The sequence below is a fragment of the Pollachius pollachius genome, assembly GCF_949987615.1.
Source record: "Pollachius pollachius genome assembly, chromosome: 15".
NCBI lineage: Eukaryota > Metazoa > Chordata > Actinopteri > Gadiformes > Gadidae > Pollachius > Pollachius pollachius.
The window spans coordinates 13255329-13279357 of NC_136948.1; the positions used below are offsets into that span (position 1 = coordinate 13255329).

Sequence of the window (24029 nt, forward strand, 5' to 3'; positions counted from 1 at the left end):
CATCATCATGAGTCTTTTTCATGTCATGTTTTGAAAAATGTCAGATGTATAATATAAATACTACTACAGAGACTCGTGGAAAACTATTTAAAAGATGAAAAAGCCACTTGAATAATTGTGTAGAATGAAACAATCCTTTAGTTTTTCCTCGAGTGTTTTTTTCCAGTCATCACACATAAGAGAATAATACAGGAGAATGAAAAAAGCTACAACTAACCATGAATCACAATAGGCCTATTGATTCCACGCTATCACCAAAAGCTCTATATTCAAACATGTAATAGAAGCCCTCATTATAACGTGCCTATACACACATGTGGACAGAGTGTGCAATGTAATGTCCAGTGTGTCGGTCTAAATCAAAGTGGCAAGGGTTTGAGTGGTGTCAGGGAGGGAGTGGTCCACTATATCTTGGAGAGATAGCGGGCTGATATGTGCTCTTGACGGAAACACAGCTGAAGTCACGCATTGTTCATTTCCAGACGAGGGTGTTACTTTATCAGAGGGAGTGTATGGGGCAGACCTCACTGGAGTTCTTGCGGATGTTGCTCACACACACACACACACACACACACACACACACACACACACACACACACACACACACACACACACACACACACACACACACACACACACACACACACACACACTACCCAGTGTTTATCAAAACTGGCTGTACACTGTGTTGTGTTGTTTCCCTTATACAAGCCTATTCAGTGTAATCACAATTATTACACACTCAATACCCTACCTAAGCAAAACAAAAAAAGGAACCTAGTAGGTAGGTTCGTTTCGTTTTTCTTTAATGGTTTTGGTAGGTTTATAAAGTTGTAGAGATTAAGGGCTACTTCATGCTCAAATGGACGTACATTTTGATCGATATGGGCTCTAAACATGTTGTCTGGGTAAACTTGGGTCTATGCATACATATTCCGTTTTTTGAAATCCATGTGGTTGAAAGATGGTTGAAGGCTCAAAGCAGAACTCAAACAGGAGTCAGGCTACACCTGAAACTTATATCAGTCCTATATCCTACAAAGAGCATGTCATAGTTCCACGTTGAAGGTAATGCTCGTCTAGCCATTGCCAGATGTAGAGGAAGTACCACCCTTTCCTGTTCAGAGAGGCTCAGACAGGCCCACACAATTGTTTATAATGTAGGACTATAAAGGGGAATTCATAGACAATACAAAGAAAACGCATCCGACACAAACACCAAGGTGACATTTTTTAAAGTTGATCACACAACAAGCCATGTATAATAAGGTAGGCTGTTCTCGGAAATAGACATGGACGGTGAGAGATGAGCGGCCACCACTTCACACACAGGAATACATGATGGCCATCGAATTGCGTACGTCACCACCCAACTTGTTCAAGTGCGCTTCCCGCCCACTCAGACGGAGCGGTGCACCTTCATGTGTGTCCTCCTCCTCATCCTCTTCTACAGTGACGAGTCAGAACAATGGTGAGCTCACCGCCGGGGCACGGTCGCACGTCCAGCCGCGCGAGCTATGAAATGCACCCGCGGAAGAGGAGCCAGATGGACAGCCTCGTGCAGCCCCTCGTCGCCCAGTACCTCGCGATGGGAGGCCAGTCCAAAGACAACAGCGCCAATGGAAATATCCCAGCAAACGAGGGGAAGGAGAAGGAACACCCGTAAGTAATTTTTTTTATCGGACTTTTGTGAAACAAAATAAAACAAAAAAAAAATCGTTTAGAGAGAGTGTGAACATGTTTGAGGATAAACAGAGATTTTAAAGTGATTAGAGTCATTAACATTTTTTAATTAGCCATTGCATTTGTGACAGTGTATAGAAAAGCAGGCTTTCCTCGTCTTTTCATGGTAAATTTAAAGGACATAATTATGTTTTACATCTTTTGTTAAAGCCTTGTGTATTTGTCTCATTCTGAAACCTAAACTTGTAGGCTATGTTTATCATGCTCATGCATTGACACTTTATAATCCCAGTCGGTGTACTGTATTGTTGTTCTTACCTGTCACTTCAGAGTGGAGCTCTGGATATCCGCACAAAAATGTTTCCCTGCTAAAAGGAAGGAAATGCGAACAATGAATAGCACAGCTCCACTCCAATGTGTTAGTATTGATGCTTAAACCATAGCTTTATGTTTTAGATACAAAATGTAAACTATTGTTTCCAATTTAAAATGTACATTATTGTTTCCAGAATAGTTTTTTAGTTGTAACCAATATACCCGAACACCCACGTGCGCACGCACGCACGCACACAGACACACACACACACACACACTCAGATTTAACACATCTTTCCTTCTCAATAGTGTCATAAACTATTTTTATTCTCTCTAAGACATGCACTTTTCACTTTGCAAACACACTTAATCAAGTATCTCACAAGTCAGAGAGACAGACAGACCGACGCAAACACACAAACACACATACACACACACCCACACACACACCCACACACACACACACCCACACACACACACACACACACACCTTCTCTAGAGCCTGATTCCTCCTCTCTGTGCCCCAAGGCGGTCGACCGTGGGTACCAGCCCCAGGCCCCGGGTCTCTCCTCCTGGCCTGGCTCAGAGGTTCCACCGGCCCAGCCCCGGCCAGCAGGTGACCCAGGGCAAGAGCCTCACACCCCCCCTGGGACACCTCAACAAAGGGGCCAGCTGGGAGGAGCTCCTGCAGGCCTGCTTGCTGACCTTTGGTACGTCAACGGCACGCTGTCTGTTTTTATTTGTTCTGGTGGATGGCTTGGAACGGGAGGTGAGAAGGGTGGGTTTGTGGAGATACCGTGTGGCTGTAAAATGTTTTATTTGACCCTCTTACACTTTAATATTATATTTTACATTTACATTTATGGTATTTAGCAGACGCTTTTATCCCAAGCGACTTACATAACTACGTTTGTCACAAGAAAGATAAACAATATATCGCTGTCCGTACTGTGATCAATCCGTACAGTACAAGGATGTTCATAGAATAGAATCAAGTGCCAATCACCAACAATTGTTTGGTTAACCCATTCCTTAACATTCATATGACATGTTGGAGATTCGGTTAATTGGTCTGCTTTAATAGACTGATATTTAAACTGAGAATGAGGATGTAAGGGACGATGATAATTCTGTTGAAATAAGGTCATTCCATCATGTGTTTTTACTACTTCCTTTTCAAGTATTTAAACTGTAACATTCAGATAAACACTATTTAAAGGTCACTTTACATAGTGTCTTCTGGTTTTGAATATGCAGTCGCTTTTACCGAAATTAAGCAAAAAAAAAGTTCAATTTGTAAGCAAGGTTTTGTGGTTTTGTCTTATGGTTGTTAGTAAAACCTGTACCAAGTTAATTGTGCTGTTTATTTCTTGATTGTTTAACTGCTAATGGTAATAACAGCGAAGAATTGTACACTTCATTCGCCTTGGTATTGATTCAAATCGATTCCATAGGACAATTGAGCCATATCATGCATTTAAATAAATAAAAAAAGTAAAGTAGGCAGAAGGCTACAGTGGATCATTCAAGTGTAGATCGTGTTTTTTTTTACTAAGATAACTCAAGTGCTCTCAGACTTATGGTGATTATGGCTTTCAAGAGGCAAGCTTTCAAATCGCCGTTGCCAGGCTACAAAAGTGAAGCGGGAGAAACGGAGAGGTGGCACAATGGACTGGAAATAGAGTGACATGTCATAATTATGTTTTATCTGTCGGTCGGTAGAATGGCATCGTCGTGTGGGAACCACGCTGTGTATTCCGAGCGTGCCTGTGCGCGACATGGCCGGTGCATTGTAAGCACATTGTAAACACATAGAAGGACACACTTAGGCAAAGTGTAGCATTTGTTTTTTTCCTTTTAATACATCTTTTCTTAACATGTATCATAATGTAAATAATTAGAAGATGTATATGCATGCTAATGACATATGCCAGGTTGGATGCTAAACCATAATACTGTGTACAGTGCAGGCAACACAAGCTCACTAGTCGCGCTCCACATCACAGGCTATCCCCCCTGAGGTCTCTCGGTCCATGGCCCCCTTTTCAAATGTGAGAGCACATAGACGTAGGAGCCATTTGAAGGATTACCCAATGGCTACTTCAAGCCGGGGCGCGGGCACAAAGGTCAGCCTCCCCAAACGGCCATGCTTAGATGCTTGGCCCGCTTTGAAATGCAGAGCATTCTACCACTGGCGATCAATAGCCATTGACATCACCAACTCTCTCTCTCTCTCTCTCTCTCTCTCTCTCTCTGCTCTTTCTCTTTCAATCTCTCTGTTGCTCTCTTGCCTTTCTTTCTCTCTTTCTCTCTCTTCTATTCTCTCTCTTGTACTTTTTCTCTTTCTCTCTCTCACTCTCTCTATATATATTGCTTGCTGTCTCTCTCTCTGTGCGCCTTCTCATTCAATCTCTCTGCTTCTCTCTCTCTCTCTCTCTCTATATATATATATATATACTGCTTGCTATCTCTCTCTCTCTCTGTGAACTTTCTCTTTGAATCTCTCTGTTGCTCTCTCTCCTCTCTTTCTCACACTCTTTCTCTCTCTCTCTCTCTCTCTCTCTCTCTCTCTCTCGCTGGGACTATGTTGTTCTATATTTGAAGGTTTCTCACCAGATGTGTTTTTTTTTTTTTACCAAGTTCTTATCTGTGAATGTGGAGATAGCATGATCCCTAAATCTGTCCACCAGCAGGAAGATAATGGTCGAACTTGGGTGGTGTTTTTAAAACAAAGGGATCATCCATTCCAGTGGTGCCTTGTCAAAACACGGAAAAGCCTCATACGCGGGTTGGAAAGGTTGGAACAGTTGATGAAGGCCTAAGATAACACCACTGTTATGCCGGGAACACACCCTGCACGGGTGTTTTTGCTATCACACGCCGCTGTCCTTGCATAGCGATGGATGGTTTTCCTAATGCGGGCCAGTGACTAAAGGCTGTGGGATTTCCTTTGGTGATTAACCCTCATGGCATAGGGAGGGAAGGTGTGCGTAAGGAAAGTTGTGAAAAAAAAGAATGTTGCAATTGTTTACCTAACAAAGCTCAGTGTTTACCTGGTGATGAATGTCTCCCTTGTATTATCACCGATTCATATCGTGCTGTTCTGGCGCTGCAAAGTGGGGCCTTCGCGCATCGTTTCACTTTTTTCTTTTTTCCCCTCTATAGGACACAAGCTTTTGTGTAAAGCTTTTGTTCCCAGCGCACAAAAACAAACAGAAACAAAACCACCGCACACAAACACGTTTTACAGGGATTTTTGCGTGACAAGTTTTGATTAAATGCGTCATTGTGCTTCATGGCAACTGTTCGGAGGAACAAACAAACAAATGTTTGGGTTTGTGACGTGCAATTCCCCCTTCTCAGCAAAAACAAAGTAAGACAGAATACAGCTCAGAAGAATCCGGTGGGAAAGGGCAGGACAGAACACGACCTGCCACTGGACTGTTTGTGTGTGTTTACAACCAGGAGAGGTGATGTCAGCGCCATTCGCTGGCTTGAGGTCCTGTCGGTAGCGTGACGAAAACAGCAACACGCCCCGACACAGGATACGAGGGCAGCACTAGTCAGCTCCTGCTACGACCTGCTGCATGTAGATAACAACAGATTAAAGCCCAGCAGGTTGCCATGGCATCTGTGCCATTTCCAAGGTGATGTGGTTTAAAAAAAGGAACATGGAAACCTGTAACGTCCTTGGTGGCATTAAGATACGACCCGCTGTCTAGACGATTAAGGGTCTTCTCACCCGGCGCTTGGCTGCACTTACTTAGGCACGTCCTCCTGAGAGCACCGACAGTCACTTAGCACTGAGCCGGACCCTCACCTTTAAGTTGGAGCACTTAATTCACCACAGCACTTTCACACATGAAGGAGTTCAAAAAACAAGGCGTTTCAGAAGAGCACGGACACACTCTGCTTCAGAAGACAGAGGAAGATTCATTAGTAAACTATTTGGATCAATTAGCGATTGATTAAATCGTTCAATGTGTTCATATATATATATATATATATATATATATATGAACACATATATTAAGTTTTCATATCGTAAAAGGGCCTAATGATATCATTTATCCAAATATATTTTAGTAATTTATAGCAAAGTATAGTATCGTATAATTTACGACACTGTGTGGCTGTAAAGGCTAACTGAGCCTTAACTTAAGAAATCAGACCTTTATCTTTCTACAGACAATGAGGGACAGACAAGTCATGTTCACAGCAAAGACGCTGCATCTTTCTGAGATGTTAATATTTAACCCATGTGTATGTGATCGGTTAATGGCCACTGCTCTCTTTAGCACGGAGCAGATTGGCTGATCTTTCTCCTCTTTTTTTTACAGACTCAGATGGTGTATGTGGGAGCAGCCACCTGTTGAACATTACCCTGACCATGCACCGTCTTCTCATGTCCTCCAGCGACCTCATGGACAAACTCACAACCCTATATCCTTAAAAATCACCCGTGAACGTATGCCATCCAATGTATAATCGCCTTTATTTTTAGATGAAGGCAACAGGCTGTTTGACGTGGATGTATCAGTACAGAAATAAAGCCAGGGACTGGATCTGCCCTGGTCGTGTGCTAGTTCCATCTGGTTGTCAGTGGCAACGGCCTATCAAACTCACACTTGGGTTTACAAGCGAATCTGCCATGGTGGCTTTCGCTGTGAAAACTTGATAGGCAGCGTCAGATTGTAGCCATTGCTGTCAATTGTTACAGCGCATGTGTTTAGTACTCGGTTTTCCCCTCCGTTCTCACCAATGGACGTCTCCTAATGTTCCAGGTGAATGGGTCCTCCGGGATTTCCATATTATGGAATATTTCAAATGACCCATTGAAAAATTATAATACTCAATTTAGATTTAGATGTAAAAAATTGAATAATTTCAATTTATGGCCTGTGCACTATGATTGCTTCGATTCAGCCGTGGCCTCAGAAAGCCTTCTCAGGTCATTTGACCGGCCTTCGCATGTACGCCTCCAGGGTTCCCATAGTAATGTATCACTCATCCCTGTACCTTTACACACAATCACACTCTTCATCAAGGACCTCAAAAGGCTGTTCGAGCAGCGCCCGTATTTAACCTGCATTAGCCCACAACACAGTGGTTAGCCAAAAATCCCTGTTTAGCTCTATCCAACCCTCCTCAATCTATAGCCCGGGACAGAAAGACGATGAACAGGCTGATCAAGAAGAGAGACTATGGGGGCCAGTAAGCAGCCTGCATGGCAGACTGACAACCAGGAAAGGCGTAGGCAGTACTTCTGCTCTCATGACGCAATTAGCTTTTTTTCTTCTCTCATGTGCGCATCCCTTCAAGCTGATTCCTGCCAATCGAGAGCCACGGTGTCAGGGTATTTTTAAACACGTGTTTTGTAGGGAAAGTAAATGGTTGAGAGTCTCCGATCAACGGGCGGTCGCCTTAGCGGTCCGATCGTTTTGAAGTGCTTATGACATGGAGTGTAAGATGGGATAAGGCCTTGAGTGTCCTCGTTCCAGTGTGTTTATTCCAGATTAAGGCTGTATCATGCAAATGCAGAATGCAAAGCAGTATCTCTTTTGGACGCTTCTACGTCTAACCTTCACGACGGAACCTCATGTCCGGTCGGAGTTTTGGCTTGTTCTTTATATTTGAACGATTAGCCATGCTGAGTAATGAGTCGAAACAGCCGAGGGAACAGCGACACGCGTCACAGCAATTCCTCTGTGATTCCTTCCTTAACTTCCATGGTTACGTTCAAAACGGCGATGGACAACGAACAGCCCGCCGAGTGCCAGAGGATATGCTACCTGATCAGGTGGGTGCCCGTGCTCTTATGACGGTCGATCATCTCCAGATGTGTCGCTGATGGTGTTCAGAGAAGGTCATGGTGGTTTATCGGTCTAACATGAAACGGGCCCCGTCTAGGTTCTGGATCCAGGAGTTCTGGATGATGTTCCGGTTGCACAGCAGCCTGTCCGACAGCCTGGAGCAGTTCCAGGAGCTGATCCGAGACCTGGGACAGGATCATTTGGCTCCACTCCTGGAGACCAAGTGGATGTGAGTTCTACAGAACTAAGGAGGTTCCACCTACTGGAGATCTGCCATGTAGTCGAGGACAGATATTTAATTAAAATAACTGTTTGCCAACTTTAACTAAACAAATATGATACAAATGTGTGAAGATTTATCTACTGAAAAATGTCAGCCTTTTAACTGTAATGCAAGGTTTAACTAGTTTTGGTCTATATAGTACCTTTTATGCCAATTTGAACAAGCTCGATTTCTTTCTCTAGTGCTGTTTAAAAGAATACAGACAAATACAATGACATGCATACACACACACACACACACACACACACACACACACAGACACACAAAGTCACACACAGTTGATGGACAAAAGGGCTCTAAAGATGAGAACATCTCAGTAGAATAGCAGTGTGAACGTTTCCTAACCTAGCGCGGGCCCTTTCCCACACAACCGAGTGGTCAGTGCGGCATGGCAGGACCCTTCTTGATTTGTAGTCGCTGTGTGTGCGAAGGGAGCGAGACTGGTCGTTGAAGGCCAGCCAGAAGATTAAGGCAAACTGCAGCAAGAAGAGGAAGGTATCTCTTCTCTTCGACCACCTGGAGCCCATCGAGTTGGCTGAACACCTCACCTTCCTGGAGTTCAAGTCCTTCTGCAGGATATCTGTGAGTATACCCACATTTTTGCTACCACATAGTCGGCTTTTCTATGGCTTTTCTATACACTTTCTATGGAAATGATCGGGTATTACATGCTATAAATAGAATGTGGTTTTCATAAAGATTACCCCTCACCTTTGTTCCAGATACCAAAATATACTTTCTTGTTTACTGGTTTTGTTTACTTTTACTTAGTTGCGATGTGGAGCGTCACTGATGTCCCTGTCATTTTGATATCGATCTCAAAGTTGTGGTTTAGGTCGAGGCTATTTTGTAATGGACTTAAAAGTTCTAGACAAGTTTGTCAAACCACAGGAAAAGCAACATCATCCATATGTCAAGAGGTAGTCAGAAGTGCAACCGGCTTGCGACTGGCTGATTGGAATCAGAAACAACCACTGTATTGCATTTCCAGGCAGCTGGTAAAACACCCAGTGTTTTATTTTCATTTTGTTCCAGTTTGTCGACTACCAGAGCTACATCCGCAGCTGCTGCATGAAGGACATCCCCGCCATGGAACGTTCCATCGCTCTGTGTAATGGTATCTCCCAGTGGGTGCAGCTCATGGTGCTGAGCAGGCCTACAGCTCAGCTGAGAGCGGAGGTTTTCACCAAGTTTATTCACGTGGCCAAGGTACGCTGCCTTCAAGCAAACCTCATTGTAGTTTCTTTTCCTGTCTGCTGCGTTGCATGTGAAAGAGGGCGCTCACGGCCTACACCTGTTTCCACACACCGTATGTCAGTTTCGCGTCGAAGACCCTCGGTCGCAACCCGCGTAGTGAAAAGAGCGTGGCAGATTATAGGGTTGGTAATGATTCCCCAGCACCCCAAGTGACAAGCTATTTTAAGAGTCGTATAATAGCAGGAGTACGTCGTAGCATGCGCTTTGAGAGAGTCAAAGCCAGCCCCGTTCATTCAAACATGCACATTAGTAGTTAGGAATAAGATGAGCCAAGCTGAGTGGTTATGGATGCCATGGTAACGGATATGGATACAGGTGACGATGACCCCTTTGTTTCATGAGTATGGCCGGCTATCACATTATTTTCATCTGGCTTATCCCCTGCAGTAGTTTGCCAGTGCGGTCGGGTTCTGCCCACTACAGCCCACTCAGAGCTGTTGAAAAGATTTTAGCGCTCTGAGTGTAGCGTCAATAAGAGAGCAGGAAAGACACTCAAAAGCTCTCCCCCCCCCCAAAAAATGAAAAATCGGTATATATATATATTTATTAAATGCGATGGGCAATTCAGTAGAAAGCAGCCAGTACTTTAAGTGGCTTATGTAACGACATGTTGGTTGATTATGCAACTACCTAGTCAGAGTTTGTTTGTGTGTGTGTGTGTGTGTGTGTGTGTGTGTGTGTGTGTGTGTGTGTGTGTGTGTGTGTGTGTGTGTGTGTGTGTGTGTGTGTGTGTTGTCCACATGTAATTACCAGTGCCTCCATCTTATTCTCAACTTCAACACACTAATGGCGGTGGTGGGAGGCCTGTGTCACAGTTCCATCTCCAGGCTGAAGGACACGAGCGCACACGTACCCAGCGAGGTCACAAAGGTACACCGCCGATCACAGTCACCAATACATCCTCAAACAAATGTGTGGATTTACCTCAGAGAACAAATGGACCAAATGAGCTTTTTTTCATCTGAAAGAAATCAAACAACGAATGGCCAATGAGCCAACTCACTCAAACAACGGTGTCGGTGTCACTAGGTCCTGAATGAGATGACAGACCTGCTGTCGTCCTGTAGGAACTATGACAACTATAGACAGGCCTACGGCAGGTGTGCAGGTTTCAAGATCCCCATACTGGGCGTGCACCTGAAGGACCTGATCTCCGTCAACGAGGCCATGTCGGACTATGTGGAGGACGACAAGGTGAACGTGCAGAAGCTGCAGGCGCTCTACAGCCACATCCACGAGCTGATCCAGCTGCAGCAGACCCCGCCGCGCCTGGACGCCAACAAGGACCTGGTGCACCTGCTCACGGTAGGCCGGCCCGTGGAGTGGGGGGGTGGATGTTCGGTTGTTCAGTGGTCAAGGGACGAGATGGTTCCTCGGTTTGTGTCCCGACGAGAGCGAGAAGCCTTCACTCCTACCTGCCTGTTAGTGTTGTTGCTTTCACTGCTTTGGGTGATAGGGATTAGGTAGTATGGAATCGATAATAGAGGTAATATGTGTGAGTTTTGTGTTGAATAGATAGAATGGATTTTGGTTTAGTTTCAACACTCGGAAGCACACAGTTAGTTTGGCCTTAAGGGTTGTGCTTTAGGCGAGGCTCGAGCGACAGCGATGTTTCAGTACCCTAAAGTACTCCCTCTGGTTCAACTCGATAAACTTGATAACCTCTGTGGCCCCCCAGCTGTCCCTGGACCTGTACTACACAGAGGATGACATTTACGAGCTGTCCTACGCAAGAGAGCCCAAGAACTGCAAGGCGCCCGTGAGTCCCAGACACCAGCAGCCGCCCCGCTCACCCTCCATCTTCTTCTCCTGCCATCTGTAAAACAAGGGCTGATTATTCTGCTCCAAACCTCACTGTGTGGTGCATTGTGTTGTTTTTCTTTGTGAGGCTGGATTCAGTACAATATAATGATTCCAAATTGTGTTCTATTAACAACAGAAAATAACGAACGGTTTGTTCACCTGCTCAAGGTTGGGGCGATGAATGGGTTTTGTGTCGCTTGGGGGTTGATGGGTTTTGGTTGTTTTGTCCCTCAGCCCGTCACGCCATCTAGACCCCCAATGGTAGTGGACTGGGCTCCAGGAGTGGCCCCCAAACCAGACCCGCGGACCATCAGCAAACATGTGCAGAGAATGGTGGACGTGAGTGCCTCGTTTTCCCCCCGCTGAAGCAACAATAGCCCGGTGATGTTGGTTGCATAAGCGCAATCATTTCACCAAACCATTGGGCTGCCCTCGGGTTCGGCCGTGTCGAGAATTGAGCGCACATGTGCTCTGTGTTTGGGAGCCATTGTTACGCAGACGATTCACAGAGTAGAATGACAGTGGCCCCTTTGACACGCGCGTGTTTCTCCACACAGTCCGTTTTCAAGAACTACGACCACGACCAGAACGGCTTCATCTGCCAGGAGGACTTTGAGAAAATTGCAGCCAGCTTTCCCTTCTCCTTCTGTGTCATGGACAAAGAGAAGTAAGTGTCGCTGTTGCCCCACATAGGGCCCGACGGGTCACGTTGTCCGTCTGTGTCTGTCTGTGTGTGTATTCACTCGTCTGGAGGTCTGTCTTAGAGGAAACCGAAGTTAAATCTGTAGCGTGGAGTGAAGCAACAGGAAGTAAAGGAACATCAAAAAGGCACCCCAACTTAGCATTCTCAGCACCTGTTGACGGCAGCTCCGCCGCTCTCATGCAAGCTCTGGGTGGAGGGTGCTGCACATGTGCTGATCGCGGTGAAGGCTTTACACCGCGACATGCTGCTCTGGAGTGCAAATCCAACATGAAGGGGGACAGATTAGTGGAAACCTAATCAGGAGGGTATTGCGCGAGGGGCAGAAAGTGAGCAATGCAATTAATGATAATGTGCAATAAATCCGAACTGAAGTACCTGTTTTATATAGAGTACACTTTTCTGTCCTCAATAAAATTTGATCTAAAATATGTCCTCTGATTTGTCCTAAAGAATTGCTAGCTAGGATTAGCTGCTATCGATAGTGGACTTCATGGTGAATGCTAACATTTTGTGGTTGTCCAGGGAAGGCCTCATCAGCCGAGATGAGATCACCGCCTACTTCATGAGAGCCAGTGTCATCTGCTCCAAGCTGGGCCTGGGCTTCGTCCACAACTTCCAGGAGACCACGTACATGAAGCCCACCTTCTGTGACAACTGTTCAGGATTCGTGAGTCCACTGCAAAAACGAACACAAAGATGTTTGTGACAACCAGCATGCATGAGTAGATCATTAATAGCTCTGAGGAAGTTCTCTCTCGCGCTCTCTCTCACTCTTTGTCTCAATTTATCTTTCTGTGTCTCTCTCTCTTTCTCTCTCTCTCTCTGTCTCTGTCTCTGCCTCTCTCTCTCTCTCTCTTCTCTCTCTCTCTCCAACTCTCTCTCTCTCTCTTTCTTTCTGTCTGTCTGTCTCTCTTTCTCTCTCTTGCTCTCTCTATCTATCTCTACATCTCTCTCTGTCTCTCTCTCTCTCTAAATTAATTAAACAGATATTCATTCATTTTTGGTTTATGTTTGTGTTTTGATAACGTAAAGCATTAAAACATCCCTTACTGTATATTGTCTGACTGCTATCTTAAACAAATGTTGCACCTTCCTCCTCCTCCTTCCAGTTGTGGGGCGTCATTAAACAAGGCTACAGATGCAAAGGTAACTATCACGTTATTGCATCAATGTTGCTCAAGACAACCAACTACTAGAATACTGTTCTGTTTGCTGTCATCAGTTGGCCACAGATCAGACACCGAGAGTTCACACAACTGCATGTCGAAACCAAGACGCAGGTAGAGGGGCGGGGGGGGATACCTTAAGGGCAGGGAACAGCATGTGGTTTCTCTTTTGCACACTTTTATAGCAAACATTAGCTGCACATCTAAGAAACACTCTCTGCAGACCCGACCACATCGTTTTTTCTATTACTCAATTTTTGCCCCCAAAACGTTTGTCTTGACACGGCAGCAGGCAGGCAAAGGAGAATGGTTTCGTGTTGCAGTGTGCACTATTAACTTTCGGTTAACATGTGATGTGCATGTGCATGCATGCTGCTGAACCTAGGGCTTCTGTGCTTGCTCTAACTTGTTTGCATTCCTTTGGCTGCACAGACTGTGGGATGAACTGTCACAAGCTGTGCAAGGACCAGGTGGCCTTCGAGTGCAAGAAGAACGCGAAAGGGCCGTGTGCAAGTGACAGCCCCAGCCCCAGCCTGACCCCTGTAACAACAGGGGTCCCGGAAGGTAGGTGAAGTGGTGTTGCCGTGGATGTGGGGCGCACAAAAGATACACAAACAAAAACTCACAAAATAAAAAATCAGACACAAGTGTGAAATGTTGGAGAGCTAGGCTAGTGTCATCCAGCTGGCATTAATCAGTAGATACAAGTTAGTGGTTAGTGCCACCTGGTGGCAGAAAAGTAGTAAAAAAATTAATTTAAAAAATCCTTCAATTGTAAAAAAAGAAAAAAAGTAAATGATTAAGCAAACAAAATCGAAATAGTGTTCAATATTTTGAATGATGCATTAAATATGACACGTATACCACCTGTACCTTTTAAAGCGTCCCCCGTTGTGTTAAAGCTAGAGTCCCCGTTCAAAGTGCATGAAGTTCACCTTCTGCGTCTCGCCCCAGGCTCGGAGGACGGGCCCTTCCCCTACCCGCCAGACGAGACCCGGGAGTGGAGCCCGGGGTCCCCGGTGCAGCTTCGCCCGCTGATACTGAGGCACCAGAGGGTCCACAGTGGCACCCAAACAGAGTGGCCCTCCCTCTCCTCCATCACCTCCGCCGCCGCCACCACGGCCACCTCCCCCCCGGCCGACGGCGGCCGCCCTCAGCCGTACTTCCTGTTGCCCACCCCACCCGCCCTTCCCCCCTGCCCCAGCCCCGTGCCGCAGCGTAAGAAGCGCTCCTACGCCAAGTGGGAGAACCGGGCGTCCACCGTGCAGCGGTCCCCGGAGCAGGAGGGCCACAAGCTGGGCGTGGAGGAGCTGGAGACGGTGAGACCCAGCTCGCTGACGGCCTACAGTGTGGTTGTGTGTGTGTGTGTGTGTGTGTGTGTGTGTGTGTGTGTGTGTGTGTGTGTGTGTGTGTGTGTGTGTGTGTGTGTGTGTGTGTGTGTGTGTGTGTGTGTGTGTGTACGTAAATAGAGGTGTAGGTCGCTTATTTCGGCTTAGCTCAGGAGGTAGATAATGTTGACCTCGATCCCCGGCTGTGTCCCCCCAGGGGTGTCGAGGTGTCCCTGACACCTCACCCTAACTGCTCACGACGAGCTGGCCTTCGCCATGCATGGTCGACACTGCCGTCGGTGTATGAATGTATGAACCGTTGTAAGTCGCTGTGGATAGAGTCATCTAAATGTACTTTAGGTGAGTGAAGTGTTTTACGTGTGTATGTGTAACCCTATATAGGAAAGTAAACCTGTGTGGTTTGCAGCATGGTTTGTGTGCTTTCTGGAACAAAGATGTTCTGCTTTTGGTGACATGTGGCGGGGGACAGGAACAGGGAACTACGGCAGACGAGCGGATTAACTTGAACTGTTGCTGGAACCGGAACTGAACTTCCGCCAATAGAATATATATTTTTCCATTGTAAGCGTAGCCTATGTAGTATATCAATGCAGAAAGAACGAGAGGCATGAACTTCTTATTCTATTCTGAAACAGGGAACTGCTCCACACAAACTAAAGAACTGGAACTGAACGTCCTACAATATGATTATATTTCATTCTATAATGTCTGACATCTACAGCAGTGTTTTTCCACCTGTGGTATGGGCAACCACAGGTGGTACATGAAGGTACTGTATGTAGGATTTGTTTCCTGAAGTTAAATTTACAATAATAGAAACAATATATATATATATATATATATATATATATATATATATATATATATATATATATATATATATATATATATATATATATATATATATATATATTGTTTCTATTAATTATTATATTATTCTATTAATATATATAGAGGTCATTGACAATTATTAATACTTTTTAGTAAAATGTTATTATGGGTTGTTATTTAAAAAAGAGTTTTGCATTGTGCATTCCATCATATGTTTCCATTGATGTTTTGTGTTTACAAAACATCAATGGAAACATACTGCAACTGCAAAAATCACAAAAAAAAAATCACAAAAACACTGGAAGCATCGGCAGCATTGCTGACGTTCCTGCAGTAATAGGAATAGTCAGAGGCAAGGCACTCTTGGCTCAGCCCCTGCATGTGCATTTATAAACGTTATATCGTTTGCATATGAGGTAGTCTGTGAAAGTCTTGATGACAATGAAGTGGTTCACCTAAGGTCAAAGGTTATGGCTCACCTAAGGTCGAGGGTTGTGATTCACCTTGGGTCAAAGGTTGTGGTTCGACTCATCTAAATGTCGGGGCCCAGCTAAGGTCAAAGGCCGGGGCCACCCATATAAAGCACATGCATACCCAAAGGTAAAGGCCCTGACCGTCCCGCCCTGCTGCGTGTGTCTCCAGGAGAACCACAAGCTGCAGGAGACCAACGACACGTTACGCAGAAGGCTGAGGGACACGGAGCGGGAGGTGCAGGCGCTGCAGACGCTGCTCCGGAGGAACGCCCTGCACCGCGTGGAGGAGGACTCGTCCTCCTAGCCGCGCCGGGCCGCCACCCCTCCTGTTGAGGGACCGCCGCCGGCGTCCCACACAAGGGCCCTCAGACCTGCGGGCCCTGAAGGAGAACCCGGCCCGCCAGCCTCTGACTGCTTCCCTCTGCTGCATATCGGACGCCGAGCATCCGCCTGTTGCCGGGCAACGGGGGGTTTCTGCGGGGCAGAAGGGCAGAGGCTGGAGACGCTCCGAGCCGTTCCGTCGCGGCCCCGGATCAATGGAGTCACGTGACTTTATAGATCGGCCGTACTGCCGCCTCCCGGGCGTTGGTGTTCGTGTGTGCATGCCAGGTTGTCTCGTGTTTAGGCAGTCTGTTAACGCTCATCTTAGATATTGATATGGGTGACTTTATATGACTAAGGAATGAATCGCTATGGGGGGGTGAGGAGAGGTTGGCCCCGCTGTAGAAGTGTGATGATAACTGCATTTATTTAGTGTTTTTCTTGTCAAGTTGAAGCACATGCACACACATACACATAAACACGCTGGACAAACACACACACAAACACACGATGGACCCACACTCACACACACACAAACATAGACTTGAAACCCACCCACACACACACACTAGCACACACACACCAACAGTGGTGTCTACCAAGTAAGGTTGCAGGGATCAGGATTAGACGTACCAGGGATTGAACGAGCCAGGGATCAGATTGGAAAAAACAATTCCCTTTATTAAGGAATCAACAAGCTACTTCCTAGCGCAAGTACAAGACAATCTGCATTTCGATGAAGCAACAACCTACAGCCAATTCATTCATATTTACATGGTCAACCTTTCTACATTTAGGGTAAGCCATTTAAAGGGAGGACGAATGTTAGCAGAAGTTGGCCTCAAATGGGGCTTCTGTCAAGCAGTATTAGGATCAGTTTAACAGAATTGTAACATTAAAATGGAAATTATAATGTTCTTTGCTGGTATTTGGTTCAGGATGGTGGTTACACTGTGAGAGAGCCTTTTTAAGTCCTGAAGTAAAGGCACTATAAACTGGACAGTGGCGATACACCTAATGTGGTATTAGTTGTAGTTGCCTCTTCAGCATGTAAATAATTTTCATCAATATATATACATGTCTACATGTAAAAGTACTCACTTCAGTGCTTACGCTGATATTTATTGTTTGAAACACTACATTGTTTATTATTCTAATAAAGTTTTTTTTATTGGTATACTTATTGAGCTATTTATGGTTTTGTGTCTTGCAGTATTTTTTCTTATCTTACGTGCACCTCTCTTCACTGTCAGTTTCTTTGTAGCATTGCAGTAGCAAATGGTGTATTCTATCCTGTGAAGCAAATGCAATAGTTTGAAATGTCCTGTAAATAATGAGACACAGCTAGTATTTGGTCCTGTCAATGGAGTCCTTCTGAATGTCATCAATCATGTTTTACATTGTTGCTCTGTGTGTTCTGCTATTGTAATAAATACATTATACAATATGTTGGCCTTTGCTACTTTGAAACACCACCAGGGATCACTGCTGCATCACTTTATGCTCTATGATGTGGGATTTTCATCTATTTGTTGTAAAGAATTCAACAGTTTGGACGGCAAAGTGAAGTTCTCCAAATGTTGTTCACTAATTAATTTAGTGTGATTAACGTCTCCTGTCTAATAGTCGATCTCAGACTCATTACAACACAGTACACTCTGTTTCTGGTTAAACTTTGTTGTATGGCTTAAATATGAATGTATTCTTAAGATTTAGCCTGTGCATTAAACAACAGATCGAGGTGACCCATTGTCAAATTAATTTCACTTGTTTGTTTAATATATTGTATGGAACCAAAACAATCATTTGATTATTTCACAAATCAAAAGTGGTATTTGTGTTTGTCGTATCCGCAGCTTGTTTACTTGTGAATAATGAGAAGTAATTTGCCTTGGAAAGAAAAGTGAGCAGAAATGGCACAATTAAGGTCTTAGGCCGTCTTCAGCGCATTCTTACTCTGACAGCATTAAGCAGCTCGGTGGTTCCTGCAGTAATTACATGTTGCACGCTGTAATATAGATTTTTATATATATATATATATATATATATATATGCACACACACACACACACACACACACACACACACACACACACACACACACATATATATATATATATATATATATACACACACACACACACACATATATAAACACACACACACATATATATATACATATATACACATATACATACACACTTTTTTGACACTTCAACTCTTCTCTATAAGAAAATCCGGAGATCAAGCCAATTTAAATTGGCCCCCTAGGCAACGCGTTGTGGCTGTTTGATCTATAAATGCCAACAGGCTACTGTGCTACGTGGGAATAAAAGAAAAGGAGGAAAAACTGCAGCGAGGCCGAAGACTAAATAATTCCTGTGGCATAACAGCAGCTTTCAAGCCAAGCGTTGGTGACAGCTAATTTACTCCAATGTTTGAATGCGACACCCAGCCACAGGGAAACAGAAGCCTTGAGTGGCTCTGCAATAAGCCCGGTGCTGTCTGACATCAAGGCTGGCCCGATACAGAGAGCCACTGGGATAAAACCCCTGACAATACCCTGATTAAATAACAGTAGATTGAAGGTAGATGGATTACATCGACATGCGACTAATTGCGGCCGATATTTGATTATGGAACTCAAACATGATAACAGTGATGCATGTGAAGCCATGGAGCTGAAACACAGATGTATGTATATGTGTATGCGTGTGTGTATGTATTTATCTATGGGTGTATGTATGTGTATATATGTATGTGTGTATGAATAAATTAATTTAAGTATGTATGTATGTATGTATGTATGTATGTATGTATGTATGTATGTATGTATGTATGTATGTATGAATATATCTATGTATTTATGAATGTATGTATGCATGAATAAATTAATTTCTGTATCTATGTATGTATGTCTGTATGTGTGTGTATGTGTGTATGTATGTATGAATGAAAGAGTGTATGTATGAAGGAATAAATGAATGTATGTAGAGTGTATGTGTGTGAGGAACTTGTTAAGCAGACAAATATGCCTCATGTATCTATAACACAGAATTAGCATAGGGGCAATCTGACATGTTAAATGTCACCTTAATTACTGCAGGCAGATGAAGATCATTTATCAGCCAGACAACGTTATACCCTGTGGATCTGGGTCACTGTGAGATATCCATAAGTTAAGCATTCCTTCTCTCAGTGTAATGAACAGATTTTCGGGAAACTAATTAGAGAAAGATGAGGAGGGAACACGACACTGGTTCTGTATCAGCTGAGTACTGCTGGACAGAGGGCACAATGTACACACATACTCACCCACACGCATACACATACTCACACATAACCACACACAAACACACACACACACACACCCCTACACCGTCTGACACCCAGCTCTGCTCGTTTCCATTGCACAGGCGAAAAACACGATGTCTGCACAAGATCACACACACACACACACACACACACACACACACACGCACACACACACACACACACACACACACACACACACACACACACACACACACACACACACAAGCATCACTCTTTGTTTCATGGGCACTGTGTTAATTGGCACCAAGTTCATTTCCTCCTAATGATGGCCAAAGGAGCATTGCAGAATGAATGCAGAGCGAGACCTTTGAAGGAGCAGAACTCCTCTGGAAAATGGCCTCAAAAGTGGGTGGTAATGCCACAGCAAACTTTTTGTAATTGAAGCGGATGTCAGTTGGGACATATACATCTAACTGGGTCTTCTTGCAGTCTGCCAAGAACACCACACTATTATTTCTGAGCTTTTAGTTGCTATATACTTACGGCTCCCCCCTTTAAAACCCCCTGTATATTTATGCTGTTTTATTTGTGCATTCATTCAACTGTAATCTCAATTAAGGCAACATTACTGTGGTTGTTTATGTGCCTCTTAGTTAACATTTTACAAGCGCTGCAGACTGGATGACGGTTCCCACATAAAGCAAGCCTTACATTTTATGGTAAGCTACCAATCTAAATAAATTGCTGATGGTGTTTGCCCTTAGGATACTTCCCTTAATGGCATCTCAGATATTAGTTTCTCTTTTTGGTTTCTGGGTCTGAAAATGTACTCACTCCCTGCTGAGTCCCATCATTATAAATCGACTAGTTAATGCCAGAGCTAAAAAACTGAATCCAAACATTATAATACCCCTAACTGCAAGAGTGTGAGTGTAGTTTCTTTGAGAAGTCACTCATCCTGGCAGGCTGTGTATACTAGCGAGCTCAGGCGCAGGCGCTGCATGTTCCTGCAATTATTGGCAGTACATGTAATTAGAATGAGATCACAGCTGGGCAGTTATTTATTATCCTTTTCAAACCGTAAGCGATTAAAGTGAGCCAGAAGTAAGTAGCTGATAACTTCCACTGCGCATTCAGTCACAAGGTGGTACAATTAGCAAACTGGCTTTTAGGCAGTGGTAATGAAAGATAAACACAACAACGATTTCACTGGTGGATAATGGCACAAACAACTCGTAGTGTTGTCGCTTGTTTTATTTCCCCCTTGCTGGGGCGAGGGGTCTGTTGGTAACTTAAGTTATACAACAACAACAACAACAACAACAACAACCTTAAACATCTCCAAATCAGAAGCCATGGGTGAGGGGGGAAATCATTACCATGCATTACCACCAGCTGCAAAAATCACAGCGTGAGATTTGAAGACCAAAGCAACAATTATAGGGAGAGAATACAGTCTTCTCAACACGCCGCCATTACCTGACACACAAGGGGATAGGGGATTAAGAACTCCCGAGTACAAAGGTAAAAGCAAGGCTATTGAGGACATTTAGCCCTGTACACTTTGTATTCACACTCAAGACCCAAGGCTTACGTCTGCAAATGAGGGTCTGGATGTGAGCCCACTGAAAACACCTTGGCCCGGCAGACGTGTGCAAATCCTTGAAGATGGTAAACCCACGCAGGACCCCTACAGGTAAGGACATAAGCCCCCTTGTGTGCATTCTCAAGGTTTGTGTTGTTGGCCAGCCGTCAGCTTGCCTTCATTGAGAACTCCAACCTCTCCCTTCCACATTCTGTATTGTCTGAAGACTACCGCCGTCATCTCCATCCCCCAAGAAAACAAGGTTGTAAAGGAGAAGACTCTTTGTTGGCAGCCCAAGGCGTTCAGTTTATTAGCACCGACAAAGTCTGTCCAAAATTAAATTCTCATACCGTGTTTTCCAGCAGCTTCCCCCGTTCCAACGCCCCCGAGTTTCTGGTCTCTGGTTCCAACGCCAAACTCTCCTTTAGGGGCAGCTATTGGAGTGGACAGTAATTGGTAATTGAGAACACCTGCCACTAACCCATCTGTCTTGTGATTGGGTGCCAAGAGCCACACCCTAAACCACCTGCCCCTTCGCACCACGGGGGTCTCAGTGTGACCTTTTGGCCCGTGCCCCTGTAACACCCAACATGTTCATGAAATGATTCAAGCAGATAGTTAAACACGCATCTCCAACTCCTTCCACCCCCCAGTACTGTGGGTTTGGATGACGCCATTGCTGTCAATTGTCGTTCACCTGGACCAGAGAAATACATGAGCTACGTCACATGTATTTCCATGCAACTAGTGGTTCAGGTGTACGGATATGGGCCTTAATATGGACCGTGGATCTGGATCATGGTTGTCCTGGTGAGAAGCGCCCCTTGTGTTGCTCACCCCTTCGCCCTCCTCCTCGCAGAAGAACTCTGACTTTGACGTCTCACCTAACTCTCGGAGCGCCGTGGCAGAAAACCACAAGATACAATAGCCGTTCTTACAAGATAAGAATGCACAATGGAAAAGCTTCAGAGCCTCTCTCTCTCTGGGGCGGTTCGACATTGAGTGTCCTGTGGCGTTAGAGAGGAGAATTAGCAAAGATTGTGAGGAGGGCGTTGAATGCCAATTTAATTTTGAAGGGAAAGGGAAAATGTAGCCCTAGGCGGGGGGACCTTTTGAGGGGGAGAGGAGAGGAACAGACGGGTAATAAGAAGAGAAGCCTGGAGTGAAGCTAGATGACAATAAAGTGGGGACAAGTGTCACAGCGGTGCTGTGCCGGCAGAAGCTCTCAAACAGAAGCCCAGCCAATCTTCTGTAACAGGCAGGGCATGCTGTTAAAGGGATGGGAGTCATAGCACCGCAGCTACAAGAAACACAGCGAGAAGAATATGATGAAGGAGGGGGAGTCGGGGAGAAATGCACTGAGCATTTGGAAGTAAGCCCTTTGAACTGCGTGCCTGACTCAGACTCGGACGCTGAAAACCCGGTTTTATTGAAGCAATTACGGAACCCAAACGCTGCTGCCTCCAACAAGGAAACCCATGCTTATGGGTTTGATACGTTGAGTTATACACACAACACAATCCACATACACACCTCACATACAATCCACAGTACAAGAAACAAATGTCTTTGCCATTATTTCCCTTGAATCATTTAGTGATTTGTCCAAATTAGCCAAACCTGCTCATATTGCTTTGTATCTGCTTAATAAACATGGACGCACTGTTTCGGAAACCAATATCACAGCTGCCAATTTGCAATGAAATAATGATACTAAATGTAATGCCAGCAGAACAATGTATACATTAAGAAGGACTATAATCACTTCATATAGTAACCAAATCAAAAATACTCGATTTGAGCATGTTAATCACAATTAAAGCAGCACATTTATTTTCCTGCTTTAACGTTGTGTATATTGTTCCGCTCACTGGCCTATTTTCAGACATTTTAAGCCATTAAACCCAACCTATCATTAGTATGGCCTCATTCTGTAGCGCCATGTCTCCAGATCAAATTAGCTTGTTGAAATGTGTGTTGTTCACTGTGCACAGCCATCAACCAACCGACAAACTGCTGAACTGCATCTTCTGGGTGAATACATCACGCATACAACAAGCTGACACATTCTATAAATGATACGCAATGACTGTGGCATGCTTCAGAAACACAGCCTTTTAGAAATAGGATGAGTTGTGCGTGAGATGGAAATAGCGCACTGTAATGGGGTAGAATGGATGCCAGGCTGAACAGGGTGTTGTTTGGTGTCTCCCTGCCAGCAAGGGTTATTCTGCTTAATGAGGCTAAAGACAGGGCAGAGTTAAAGCACTATCGGCTTTCAATACGGCAGCCACTTGGCACCTCCTGTGATTTCACCGGAGTCCAACACGACAACCCTGGAATGGGAAGGAACTGTGCCCGGGATGGCGTCAGAACTGTCTTACTTGCAAAATAAATAGAAAATGTTTTTCGTTTTTCAGGCCTATACCGTTTTATTGCTTTTCTGGCAGAAGAAATACAAGGGATGAGACAGAGCGATAGAGAGAACAAGTGATCAAACCAGATGGAGAGAGAGAGAGGAGCAGAAATAAGCAGTGTTGGGACCCTGAGTCCATCCACTACCCCAGCTTTAGAGACGGCCCCAGGTCTCCATGAAGAGAAGCGCCCGTTGAGCTGCTGGCGGCAGCAGATAGCCGACCACCCTAAGCACTGCTCCCTCCCTCTCTTGACAGCAGGCTGGAATGGAGTGAGCGAGGGCTTGCAGGCCTGTTGAGTGTGTTGTGGTCACGTCCCTACCACTACACACTGCGCCTCACACCCAAACCACCTACTGTCCAGTGTTGATGATGCATTGCCCTGAAGGTAAGAACATATTAGGCGTGCGTGATTTCTCTCTCTCTCTCTCTCTCGCTCTCTCTCTGTTATGTTGAAATAAATTGGATAAACAATTAGCTACTATACTCTTATTCTTTCGGAGGACTGCTGTAGGATTACTGGTTGTGGTTGTTATTTGGCACTGAAGCAAACCAGAGGCCATATTCTAAGACTTTGAATAGTGTGGTTTTTAGTCACCCCCACCTCAGGCGTTACGCTTGACCTTAGCCATGGATACATTTTTATGTCAACCAAGGAGGATTGAAAAAGTATTGGTTTATATCTGAATCTCCCAAATATATTCTTGGCAGGGTTTGACTGAGGAATTGTAATTTTCCACATCAAGAAACTTCTCATT

At 44.8% G+C, this 24029-nt stretch overlaps 1 protein-coding gene across 1 annotated transcript; it reads left to right on the plus strand.

Moving 5' to 3' along the window:
• The first annotated feature begins 1274 nt into the window (after nucleotides 1-1274).
• On the plus strand, nucleotides 1275-17680 carry LOC307087288 (RAS guanyl-releasing protein 1-like). Its single transcript, XM_079752808.1, has 18 exons — nucleotides 1275-1357; nucleotides 1454-1662; nucleotides 2527-2708; nucleotides 6339-6441; nucleotides 7736-7798; nucleotides 7909-8040; nucleotides 8526-8676; nucleotides 9130-9303; nucleotides 10105-10221; nucleotides 10381-10656; nucleotides 11030-11110; nucleotides 11389-11493; nucleotides 11712-11821; nucleotides 12380-12524; nucleotides 12967-13003; nucleotides 13456-13587; nucleotides 13978-14342; nucleotides 15846-17680. Exons 2-18 carry the CDS (start codon nucleotides 1469-1471, stop codon nucleotides 15978-15980), a joined length of 2502 nt encoding a protein of 833 aa, XP_079608934.1. The 5' UTR covers nucleotides 1275-1357; nucleotides 1454-1468; the 3' UTR covers nucleotides 15981-17680.
• Nucleotides 17681-24029: the final 6349 nt, after the last annotated feature.